The 13,183-nt window shown below is 36.0% G+C and overlaps 1 protein-coding gene across 1 annotated transcript; it reads right to left on the bottom strand.

The window, feature by feature from the left end:
* Positions 1 to 8,910: 8,910 nt before the first annotated feature.
* LOC133823681 (vicilin Cor a 11.0101-like) lies at positions 8,911 to 11,246 on the bottom strand. Its single transcript, XM_062256551.1, has 6 exons — positions 10,730 to 11,246; positions 10,442 to 10,617; positions 10,223 to 10,303; positions 9,828 to 10,109; positions 9,427 to 9,733; positions 8,911 to 9,329 (listed from the first exon to the last, which is right to left on the bottom strand). The coding sequence occupies exons 1-6, from the start codon at positions 11,244 to 11,246 to the stop codon at positions 9,160 to 9,162; spliced, it is 1,533 nt and encodes a 510-aa protein (XP_062112535.1). The 3' UTR covers positions 8,911 to 9,159.
* Between the last annotated feature and the right edge of the window lie 1,937 nt (positions 11,247 to 13,183).

The following is a 13,183-nucleotide window of genomic DNA, read 5'->3' as shown; positions in this document are numbered from 1 at the left end:
GTTATACAACCACATTGACCAAAACTTTTGGATTTTACAAATAATATCACTCTAAAATAATTATAATTTAGGTCAAGAATCAATCACATCAGGGCATAAGGTTCCTTCAAACTAATTAAGAGAATCAATATTCAAATAAAAACTTAATTGATCATGAAAGTGTGATCTAATAATAATAAATTATCATTTTTAGTATATCAAGCATCCATTAACTAAGTTTTTTTTTGAAATAGTGCATCACAAAAACACTTTGATAAAGAAGCCAACATGATACATTAAATTGACATTCCTGAGAGAGTAATGCAAAGCTGAAAAATAACATTAACATTAAAATAAACAAGAGACTGAAGATGTTCCTAAAGATTACCATAATATGTATGAAGTTAAAGATGAAATAAAAGTGTTAGGGTTGACATGGCAAACTTTTCTTGCAGTTGTCATTCACAGATTTAGAGAAAGAAATAGAGATCCAATAATATTTTTCACAATGAAATGGAACCATGATAAATACTAGCCTATTATTTATACTACAACATTATCTTGTGTCAATTTATCTTCCTTAATAAAAGAAAGAAAAATAAAAAAGAAAAGCATCAATAAAGATATCTATCTCAAAAGGCTCATTTAATATACAGAGTAATATTCAAAACCTAGATACTAAAAATGTATGTGGATATCATATTGAATGTAATGAATCATTCATTTAGTAGCAAAATTATTTATTTTGAATAAAGTTGACAACATATAGAAGTGTGCCTATATACATATATGATTAATTATATAAACAAGAGGCACTTAAATTCAAAGCTCATGCTTTAATGAGAAAGCTTAGAAAACCATGCACATTAGAGCACAAAAATAAGTATGCCCCACAATTTAAGCAATTTCTCAATCAAGAAGAAATATGTGTATGCTAATTGATATACAAATTAGAAAAAATGCACACCCATAATGAAATAAGTTTATTCTTGGTTTCCATGATGTTTCTTTACACGGTCTCTTTGAAGTATTTTAACAAACATATTATTTGCAACTAAGAAAAGAAAGGGAAATAAATTTATCACAATATCATAAAAACAAAACAAACCTAAATCCATTCGTCAGAGATATTGCAAGTCATACAATAGTCAAAAGTAAGTGATTGTACCTGTTTACCGAGTTTTTCGGAAACGAATACAAACAAAATAATAAAAAGATAAGAACTGTAGAAGTGCAGAAATATAAATAAACAAACAGGTTTTTTACGTGGTTCAGGCGTTAACGAGCCCTAGTCCACGAGTCGATGTTATTATACTTGTAGTGAATTACAGTGAAATGGCTGGTGTATAAGACCCTCACAAACTCACAATGTTTCTCTCGGGTTCTCTTGAAGAAGATGAAGCTAGAGAGATTTTTGGCAGAGTTCCTGCTCTCTAATTTCTCGACCCCCTCCTATCGTAAAATGAGGAGGTCTTTATAGCTAGGGTTTTGGATTAGGGTTTCACTCTGCCCCCCTGAGCCTTAATTACACCAGCCATAAATAGGGGATACAATTACCGTAGTCGCCTGGCTACCAGGCTCTATGTGGGTATATTTACATGAAAGTATGGGGAATGCACAAAGGCAGCTGTCAGCGGAACAGTAGGCGAAATGGTACTTTTAGGCGTGCTGGGATGTGTGCGGCCTCGACCTGTCAGGCGTGTCAGGCGGGATCCTGTGTCAGGTGGATATCATTCAAACTATGCCTCCTCCATGACTCGGCCGCTTGGTCTTCTTTCGTGCGAGGCACGGGACTGTATCCGCGAAGGTAACCTGAAGAGCTTCTCCTGGAAGAACCTTCCCCGAAGGATATCCCTTCGGGAGTCCGGGAGAATTGACGAGCTTCCGTGTCGCGGTTGCTTGAAAGAGTAAGCTTGACACTAAACGGGAGAGGCGAAGCCTTTCTGTTCATCCGCGAGCTCTGGTCACCTTTCGTGAAAGACTTTGATAATTCTGCTTCCCCGAGGCTATCCATCTAAACGCTATCCGGAAATCTGGATAACAGTACCTATATAATATCATTGATTAACCATTAATTGGCAATTGTAGGTTCCAATTGAAAAAATAAACTAGTCATGCTTTTTCTCAAATCAAAAGGTGTAGCAGAGAAATGAAAGTAAAGGAAAGTTGGGATTAAATGTGATTTCAAAGGACTTAAGTGGATTAGGCAACTCTACACATAAATATGAAAATATTAATTACTGTCAACAATTATTAACAAAATAAGCACATCAAATAAAATGTTCATGAAAATAGATGGAACCCATTCACTAAGATTCCTTGGTCCACTTCATATCCCCATTACCAAATCATTTACCATTTCGATGCGTAAAAAAAAACATAACTAAAGCTTAAATATCCAAAAATTCAAGCGAATAAAGATGTTAGATAAAAAAAAAAAAAAGAATTAGATAACTGTAAAGATATACACAACATTTGAAAACTATATTTCTGATGGATGTCCCACCTTTACCTTTCTGAGCGACAAATGCAAAAGATGAGTTGAGAGAGAGATTGATATATATATATTTATATATATATATATGATTCACCTGAAGAAGAAGAAAAAAATAAATGAAGAAAAGAGACTTTACGGGAGGAGAAGAAATTGCTCAAATTTTTTTCTTCTTCCTTTTCTCCTACAATATGCAATAGGCACAATATTTCAAAACTATATTTTTGATGACCTTCCTACCATTAGTTTATGAGCAAAAAATCACACAAATATCATAAAAATAAAATGTGTGAAAGAAACCAAACCAAAAAATGAGTTGAGAGAGACATTGAGATAGATGATTCAGCTGAAGAAGAAAAAAATAAATGAAAATAGCCTTTACGGGAAGAACAGAAATTGCTCAGATTTCGTTCTTCTTCATTTTCTCCTACAAGATGCAATAGATAGAATATTTCAAAACTATACATTTTTTATGGCTTTCCTTCCCTTATTTCTGAACAAAAAAGAGCACAACCATAAGAAAAAAATAATAAAAATTAGTGAGATAAACCAAACTAAAAAAAATGAGTTTGGAGAGAGATTGAGAAAGATGATTCATCTGAAGAAAAAAAGAAACTTTGAGGGCAGAACAGAGGCTAGATGGAGAGGCGATTGAAATTAGAGAGAAGATAAATCAAAGAAAAGGACAACAATGAGATGAAGGTGAGTGGAAGGGAAGTATGATGGGTGAGGTACCAAAATAAAAAAAGAAAAGGGGATTAACATTATTTTTTTTTACTAAAAAAATAGCGGGTTATTTATCCCACTAAAATTTCACTTGCCGCTTTTAGGCTTCTACAAATATTTTACCGCTTTTTGATTGTCTACTATAATATTTTTTTAATACACTTATACTTATGTGTTATAAAAAGTTACTTTTGGAGTAGTGGCCTCTTCTAGCTATAAAGAGAATCCTTCGGTATCTCAATGGAACAAGAACTCATGGGGCAGATGCGTTCTCCAAGAAAAAGGTGGTCTCTTGCAGCAGCACTGAATCTGAGTATCAAGCCTATCACTAAGTTGCAGCTGCATATTTCCTCCTCCATGCCCATCAATCATTTGGTGTGACAATCTTTCTGTTGTGCACTATTGGCTTCTAATTCTATTTTTCATGCTCAGACCAAGCATAGTCATTCGAACCAAGTATATCTCATTCGGACAAAGTAACCTTAGTTCTGTTTAGTTTTCTGTTGTAATTTCGGTTACACTTTTCTGTTAAACCATGTGTGTAACCATTCTCTTTACTTTCTTTGATTCAGAGCATTTTTCAACTACTGTCTTTACTTTCTTCTTTCAGCTTACACTTGAACCCCTAATTTTTATTTATTTTAACATTTTTCAAATCAAAACTCTGTCCATACAAAACCGACTATTTATCTTTAATTTTTATTGTGAAGATTGTGACTTCTTTCCTTAACCATTCAAAAGATTAGTAAAATGACAGCTCACACAGTAGTCTATATTTTTCAGTTGCATCTACGTTTTCTCTAGACGCATCTGCGTGCACACCAATAATTCATAACATAATAACAGAATGTTGTTAGTTACAGTTAGTTTCTATTTGGTCATTTAGTTCTTGTATCTTGACCCTATATATAGTTTGAGGCCTAATCAACCTAAGATAATTCAATTTCTGAGAGTTTTGGTTGAGAGCAAGAATTGTATTGTAATACTCAAGTGAAAGAGTGTTTCAAGAGAACTTGAATAAGTGTTGTTGTAATCTTGAGAGCTTGGAGGGTGTAATCTAGTTTCAGATATAGTGGATTTGACTTAGGCATTACTGCCTAGCCTCGGATGTAGGATCAACCAAACTGGTTGTATCTGAACCAAGTATTCTTGGTGTTCTTTCTTTTGTGTTTTACTTTTGATTACTTTTGGGTTTGTTTAATTGTCTATTACTTGTTCTTCTTTGTTGCTATATTCTTTGTACGCTGTATTGGTTGTGTTGTATAGGTCATAATCCCCCAACAACTGGTATCAGAGACAGGTTATAGTAGCTGCATTCTTCACCATCTTCGACTGTGATTTTCTCCAAGAAAGATCAAGAACTTCGAAGTACTTCTGCAATTGAGAACTTGTTCGCTGGCCAGGAGCACTTCTCTTCAATATGTCGGCTTCCAAGTTTGAGGTGGAGAAATTTGATGGCAAAAAATGATTTCAGTCTATGGCGTGCAAAGATGATGGCTCATATGGGTAATCTTGGATGTGAAGAAGCACTACAAGAAGAAAGTAAGATGGCTAAGTTGGAAAACAAGGCAGAGGTGCTGAAAAAGGTGAAGAACACGATCATTCTAAGTTAAATGATCAAGTTTTGAGGAAAGAAATCAAAGAAGAAACAGCTCATGATATGTGGAAGAAGTTAGAACAGGTGTACATGACAAAGGCATTACCAAATCGAATCTATCTCAAACAAAGATTCTATGGATTCAAGATGGAGGAATCCAAGTCTATTGATGATAATATAGACAACTTCACCAAGCTAGTTTCAGATTTGGAGTCAATTGATGTAAAGATTAAAGAAGAGGATCAAGCAAACTTTCTATTGAACTCACTCCCGAAGGCCTGTGATAATCTGAGGGACACTTTGAACTATGGTAAAGATACATTGTCACTGCAAGAAGTAATTGATGCTGCATGCTCAAAGGAATTAGATTTGAAAGCTAATGTCAAGATCTTAAGATCTCAAGCCGAAGGTCTAAATATGAGAGGAAGACTTGAAAGAAAAGATGGCAACAACCATAGAAATGGAAATAGCAGAGGGAGATCAAGATCCAAGTCAAAACCAAGGAGAACTTGCTAGATTTGTAACCAAGAAGGTCACATCAGACGAAATTGTCCATAGAGAAGAAATGAAGGACAAAAGCAAGACAACAAAGATGAAGCTCATGTCACAGATGGATCTATGGATGTTGATGTTCTGACTGTGTCAACGAGTGATCCTAAGGATGAATGGGTTATGGATTCTGGGTGTACATTTCACATGTCACCAAGAAAAGATTGGTTCTTTGATCTAAAAGAAGAAAGTACAGGGCAAGTGTTGATGGGAAATAACAACACATGCAGAATTCAAGGAATTAGTTCTATCAAGATCAAATTGAGAGATGGCACCATAAAGGCACTTTCTAATGTTAGATTTATACCTGAACTAAAAAGAAATTTTTTGTCTCCTTGTGTTTTAGATTCCAAAGGCTATAGCTACAAAGCTGAAGGTGGAGTCTTGAGAGTATCCAAAGGTACAATGGTGTTTATGAGAGGTGAGCTAAGACAAGGACTTTACATACTACAAGGAGAGACCATAACTAGGTCTGCTGGAGTTTCAACTGGGTCTGCTGGAGATTCAACTACAGAACCTAATACCACAGAATTATGGCACAAACGACTTGGGCACATGAGTCACAAGGGAATGGTAGAACTTGGTAAGCAAGGTTTCTTGAACTTTAAATATATTTCAGACTTATAGTTTTGTGAAACTTGTGTTGTAGGAAAAGCTCATAGGTTGAAATTTGCAAGTTCAACTTAGAAAACCAAAGGAATATTGGAATACATTCATTCAGACTTATGTGGTTCATCCCAAGTTCCATTATCTCTAGGTAAAGTTCAATATTTCCTTTCTACTATTGATGACTAGTCTAGGAAAGTGTGGATCTATTTTCTTAGAACTAAGGATGAGGCTTTTGGAAGGTTTAGAGAATGGAAAATTATGGTAGAAAATTAAACCACGAAGAAAGTTAAGAAACTTAGAACTAACAATGGTTTGGAATTCTGTAATGTTGAGTTTTATTCTTATTGCACTGAAAATGGCATTGTTAGGCACCATACGGTTAGGAACACCCTTCAGTAAAGTGGTCTTGCTGAGAGAATGAACAAAACAATCATGAATAAGGTTAGATGCATGCTAGCTGATTCAGGTTTGCCAAAAAACATTTTGGGCAGAGGCAGCTGCTACTGCTTGCTACCTAATTAATAGGTCACCTTCATTTGCATTAGATTGTAAGGTTCCTGAACATATTTGGTCTGGTCATAAACCAAGTTACAATCACCTGAAACCTTTTGGTTGTATAGGTTGTGTTCATATTAGTCAAGGGAAGTTGAATCCTAGGTCTATAAAGGGTGTGTTTCTTGGTTATCCAAGTGGTGTCAAGGGTTATAAACTTTGGTTAATAGATGAGAAAAATTGCATTATCAGTTGTGATGTTATATTCAATGAGCACTGCTTTTATAAAACTAACATGAAATTTAGTGATCAAGCCAACTCTAAACAAGTTGAGCAAAAAGATACTATGCAGATTGAATTGAGAGAAACATCACAGAATGAGAATCAAGATGGAGTTCAGGAGAGTGAACTTGGAGATGCATCTGGAAGTGATGCAGATGGCACTGAAGTTGATGGCAGAGATACTCAAGCTTTTGATTATCTCTTGGCTAGAGATAGAGCAAGGAGACAGATCAAACCTCCTGAAAGATTTGCACATGCTGATATTACTGATTTTTCCCTTAGTGTAGCTGATTTACTAGAGCTACATGAGCCTATTTGCTACAAGGAAGCCAAGAATATTGATGAATGGAGTAAATGGAATAAGGCTATGAAAGAAGAGATGGAGTCTTTATCTAAGAATGAGACATGGATTATGGTGGATAAACCTAAGAACAAAAGAGTAATAGGGTGCAAATAGGTTTACAAGAGAAAACCAGGGATTGAAGGAGTTGAACTACCTCGATTCAAGGTAAGGTTGGTGGCAAAAGGCTTTTCTCAAGTTGAAGGGATAGACTATCATGAAGTATTTTCTCCTATTTTCAAACACACTTCTATAAGAATTATATTGGCTATTAATGCAATTCAAAATTTAGAATTGGATCAACTTAATGTGAAGACAATATTTCTTCATGGTAATCTTGATGAAGAAATACATATGCAACAACCTGAAGGATTCATACAGCCAGGGATGGAAGAGAAGGTGTGCTTGCTGAAGAAATCTCTATACGGTTTGAAACAGTCACCAAGACAATGGTACTTCAGATTTGATGATTTTATGCTAAGACATAAATTTCAAAGATCAAAGTTTGATAGTTGTGTTTACTTCAAAGTTCTTGAAGATGGAAACTACATCTACTTGTTAATCTATGTGGATGACATGTTTATAGCATGTAAACACAGATCTAAAATGGAAAAGCTCAAGGAGATGCTAAGTCAAGAATTCGATATGAAGCAATTGGGGGCAGCTATCAAGATTTTCGGAATAGAGATATCTAGAGACAGAAATGAGGGCATGTTGAGATTGTCTCAAGAATGATATGTCAAGAAGGTAGTGGGAATGTTTGATCAAAAGAAAGTCAGATCTGTCAACACTCTCATTGGAGCCCACTTCAAGCGCAAGTCTCTTACAGAAGAAGAAGCGTCTTTTGAAGAAGAAAAGATGAAGTTCCTTATACTAATGTTGTTGGTAGCATTATGTATGCTATGGTATCGACAAGACCAGATTTAGCATATGAAATTGGTTTGGCTAGTAGGTTTATGAGCAAACCAAGCTTGGAACATTGGCAAGCTGTGAAATGGTTACAAACCTACAAAGTTTGTACACAAAGTCAGACCAGAATGAATGTGAAGTTATAGGGTATTGTGACTCAAATTTCGCTAGGGATTATGATAAAAGAAGATCTTTATCTGGGTATGTTTTCACTGTTGAAGGGAATGTTGTAAGCTGGAAGTCTAATTTACAATATGTTGTGGCTCTCTCCTCGACTGAAGTAGAATACATAACTCTCACAGAAGTTGTTAAAGAAGTTCTTTGGTTAAAAGGGATGATGAATGAGCTTGGATTTAGACAAGATCATGTATCTGCACATTGTGATTCACAAAGTGAAATACATCTATCAAGATTGTGAAGATATCTACTGAGATCAATCCTACTAAGATCAATCCAACAACTAATATGATGACTAAGGTCCGGTAAGCAAGTTCACTTCAGCCTTTGAACTTGCTTGACATCAAGATAGGAGCTTAAACTAAAGCAGTATTGTCTAGTGATAAGAAGTCAAAGTGGAGAATACCTTAAGAAGTCAAAGTGGAGAATACCTTACGAATAAGATAATGTTATTAATTACAATTCCAAATAGATGTAGGATCAACCAAACTAATGTTATTAATTACAATTTCAAATAGATAGATGTAGGATCAACCAAACTAGTTGATTCTAGTTGTATCAAAACCAAGTATTAATTACTTTTGAGTTTGTTTAATGGTCTAATATTCTTTGTGCACAAGCTATTCTTTGTGCACTGTTTTGTACATGTCCTAATCCCCCAACATTTATTTTTCTATTTGATTGTAAAAATATAGTGAAACAAAAAATGGAAAAAGCCAACAAAATTAAAGCATAAAAAACGATCATACGCATATATTGAAACGAAAAAAAACTTGATAATTCTTATTTAAAGACATGTCCGGTGGAGTTGATATTACATCAACTTTTACATATCCACTGGATTGGGGTTCGGCTATATATACATTCCATAATATATATATACATATACATTTATATATATGTATATATATCGATACAGTATTGTAACGAAGTTATGACTTCATTACATACTCTCAGCAGTATGCAACTCTCTCTGATCTCTCATCCACGTACGTATGCACGCATTTATGATGCATAAGCGCGTTGCCCACCTTCCTCTTGTTGGGTTGACCTTGGCCCCGGGAAAAAAAACTCCTCATTTTGGCTCTTAAAAACTCTGTCCACTTCTCTTGCTGGCACGCTAAACGCCAACTCTTTCGCCACGTTCTCCATTTCAGTCACAATATTGCGTTTTCCTGCCAATGAAAAACGACATTAACATGCATCCAAGGACACCAGGCCATATTGGATTAGATCTAATTAATTAATTAAAATTATGTTATGTGCGTATACCTGCAAGAGGGTACCTAACGTTGCCTTCGGCATTTACTACAAAACACACAATCTGAAGGTTGTTATTTCCAGAGGCAATAGTTGTGACTGGATGCCCCGCCGGCACCACAAACACCACACCGCGTCTAAGCCGTCCGGTGACTCTCTGTATTTCTGGTCTATTTTCCTTCTCTCCCTGCCACGGACTGCCCCGGCGACCTTGCTCCGATGAAATGTGTGGACAAGCCATCTCGAGGTACCCTTCACCATCTAATACGAATGCTATCTTTGTTGCCCTTGAGTTGTAGAATGGTGCCGCCATAGCTCCCTGTAATAACACGTATAAGTGTACATGGTATATTAGCATACATGCGTGGTGTGTGTATATATGAAACAGAGAAGACACGTGTTCTTGAATTAACTTGTGTGATGTTGGCAAAGGTGATCATAACGTCGAGGTCTTGGAGTTGCTTGTGATCACTGGGATTAGCTTCGTAAAGGCGGCCAAAGCGGTTCGATTGAGTAGCATGTTTTCGGAATAGATTGAAAGGACCTGATGATCTCGTTTCTTGCCCGAACGGCCAAACGGTGCCACCACCACCCTCAGCATGACGGCTCAGCTCCTGAACTTGTTGCCTCGAGGCCTTGACAATGCTCCCTCGCTTTTGCTGTCTAAACAGCCTTTCTAACTCATCTCTTTCTCTCTGTTTGAATCCCAAATAACATTAATAACAAAAATTTCGTCTTATACAAAAATACTAACGCCTACTAATTACTTAAATAACCTTGAAGGTAGTTGCTAGTCATTATTACTAACCTTGAAAGCGGCACTAAGTACCTCCCAACTGAAGCCTCTGTAAAACGTCTCTGGGGTTTCACCACCAGCCCCATAAAATGGCTATAACATCAACGCAACACAAGTCAACTTCGAATGAGACTTAAATTATGATCTGTAATGAAACTTTCAGGAGAGAGTATTTTAAGTACCCTATTCAAAATATTCCAAGGTGACTTTTATATGTATAATATTAATTACCTCAAAGCGGCCAGGTAGAGAGACAGGGTTGATTAGCTTGACAATGAACAACTTTTCGTTTTCGTCCCGGTTGACGATATATACAGGGGTTCCTGCTGGGATGGTTAGAATATCTCCTTGGACAAGGTTAAAAGTCTCTCTCTTATCCTCTCTCAACAGGGTTACAGTCGGTTTCCCTTCATATACAAATCACAGTTATAAGAAAACAAGTATACATATATATATATATATATATATCTGTGTGTGTGTAAGTTTGGTTATACTTATACATTAGTCTTCAAAAGTTACCAGTAGCAACGAAGAAGACGCAGTCGGCATCAAGGTGAACCGGGGCAATGAAAGCACTGGGGTTGGCCTCGAGAAACCCTACTCGGTAATTCTCAATTCCCTTCAAAAGCTTCGACTTCTCAGTGAACTTTCGGAGAATATGAACTCTTCCCTCCTCTGTTTTAATGCTGGTTTCAAAATGCTCTTCTTCAAAAACGTACGGGCTCCTCTCTGTTACTCGCTCCCCTTCACCGCTTCTTGTTTCCTCTCTTTCTTTTCTATTGTAGTGGCTTTCATCTTCTTTTTCATCTCTTCCTCCTCTTTCTCTTCTCTCTTGCTCTCTCTTGTCTCTAATGTATTCCTTGCACTTTTGCTCGCATTGGCTCTTCTGTGCTTCATCGAAGCCTGTCTGGTGTGTACACTGATGCCTGCACTGTTTCAGCTCGGGATCTTTTTGGACAGAAACGTCGACACTCGAGCTTGGCACTACCACAAACAGGAGTAACAGTATAAGTAAAGAGAGCTTGAAGGCCGCCATTTAATTGCAGAGGATATAATTTGAGGAAGATATAAGATGAGTGTTGGCTTATAGAAGAGGGAAAATTGGAAGATGAGAACATGCGATCTATGGGAGAGCATGCATGAGGACGAGTGTCCATAATACGTGTCTGTCATGCGAAGAAGTCGAGCGCCGCGTAGTAAGCAAGGACGAGAAAGTACACATCCTTGTCGTTTAGTAGTTCGAACTTTTATGATAAGAATAGATGGAGCTGTCCTCCAAATTGCACTGCTAATACGACATGTTTTTATATTTCTTTCTGGAATCAAGCAGTTTTCATTAAGATTCGATATTGACACGATTATTTCTGAACGTATCTTCTAAGGAAAAAAAGATCCACATCCACTTCTTTGTGCGAGTATTAAAGAATTTTATATCATGAAGCTCAACGATAGACATCACCTTGGCATTTAAGTGTGTCTCATTCTCTGTCCACCAATACACGTGTTCTATACATATTAATTAAGTAAAACTTTGTTTGGAGATAAGTTAAAATTAAGGGAAAAAAAATCCTTTTTTCTGGATAGATAATAACTCAGCCACAATGATTCATCATCTTTGGGACACAATTATAATATATTAAAATAGAAACTAATGCTTCCAGAATTATAAATAATCATATGAAAACAGCGAATTCTATGTTAAATTAGTGTGTTTTATGTTGTGTTATAAACTAATTTTATTATCACACCTCATATTAAAATTTAATTTATTATGAAAAAGTCGTAAAAGTTTTTTTATAAATAAAATATTAAATAAAAAATATTATTTTATATTGGTTTGACACAGTATAAAACATTATAATTTAACCGTTGATTTTAATTCATTCGAAAAGAGGTAGGGAAATTTTAGATTGTATGTTCAATAACATACTTAATTTTTTAAAATGCCAACATAACATACTCTCTCAAATATATGTCATTTTTAATTTTTGGACAAAAACACTCCTACCACTAACCGAGCAGACCGCTCACATTCTCTCTTCCCAGCCAAACTCTCTCATTTCTCTCTCATTATTTTCTCTCAACCGAGCTCACATTCTCACCATCTCTCTCAGGCGAAACTCTCTCTCTCCTCAAAGCCGTCGTCGCCACCTTCTTCTCCATCGCTGGCCATGGTAAGGTAAGACAGTTGTCATGTGGTTTTTTTTAAAAAAAAATTTGAATCGTAATGTATAAATCGATGAAATGGGTTTGATTGTTAATCTTTATTTTGCAAAAAATGTAGCTTAAAATGGGTTTGATTCTATGTCCATCATTTTGGAAGATTATGTTTAAATTCTGCAAAAAATTTGTGGGTCGATGTTCATTCGATTCCACATCGATGCCATTTCGATGCTTCATCGATGGTAATTTGATGGCATACAATGCATGTGCAGATTTTTAAAATATTGAAAAGTTTTTCATCGATGCGCAATCGATGCTCCATTGATAGTATTTCGATGGGCCAGTAAATGAAGGCGATAGTCCATCGATGCGCAATCGATGGTATATCGATGCCATGTCGATTCTTGCATAATCGATGGTATATTGATGCCACATCGATGCATAATCGATGCTGATGCATAATCGATGCGCAATCGATGCCACATCAATGCCATATCGATGTTGAACCAAATCAACATAGGCATCGATTCAACATTGATACACCATCGATATTACATCGAAAATAACATCTAAATTAGATGTTCGCCTCAGCATCGACATTCCATCGATGTACCATCGAATTTGCATCGATGTACCATCGAAATGCCATCGATGCTGATGGTTGCCATCTGTACGCGATTCTATTTCGATGATATATCGATTCCATTTCAATGCCATATCAATGATAAACCAAATCAACATATATGACATCGATTCCATGCTCCTTCGATGCTATTTCGATGGTATATCGATAGTATTTTGATGACAACA

The sequence above is a fragment of the Humulus lupulus genome, chromosome 1 (assembly GCF_963169125.1).
Source record: "Humulus lupulus chromosome 1, drHumLupu1.1, whole genome shotgun sequence".
Classification (NCBI taxonomy): domain Eukaryota; kingdom Viridiplantae; phylum Streptophyta; class Magnoliopsida; order Rosales; family Cannabaceae; genus Humulus; species Humulus lupulus.
Note: the sequence above shows the minus strand (reverse complement) of the source record. Positions and strands in the feature narration are given on the sequence as shown.

Excerpts from the sequence above, each read along its gene's own strand:
- LOC133823681 (XM_062256551.1), bottom strand. The coding sequence starts at position 11,246 with ATGGCGGCCTTCAAGCTCTCTTTACTTATACTGTTACTCCTGTTTGTG. Across the intron at positions 9,734-9,827 it reads CCTTTGCCAACATCACACAA|GGAGCTATGGCGGCACCATT; the intron begins GTTAATTCAAGA and ends GTGTTATTACAG. Across the intron at positions 9,330-9,426 it reads CGTTAGGTACCCTCTTGCAG|GAAAACGCAATATTGTGACT; the intron begins GTATACGCACAT and ends TTTCATTGGCAG.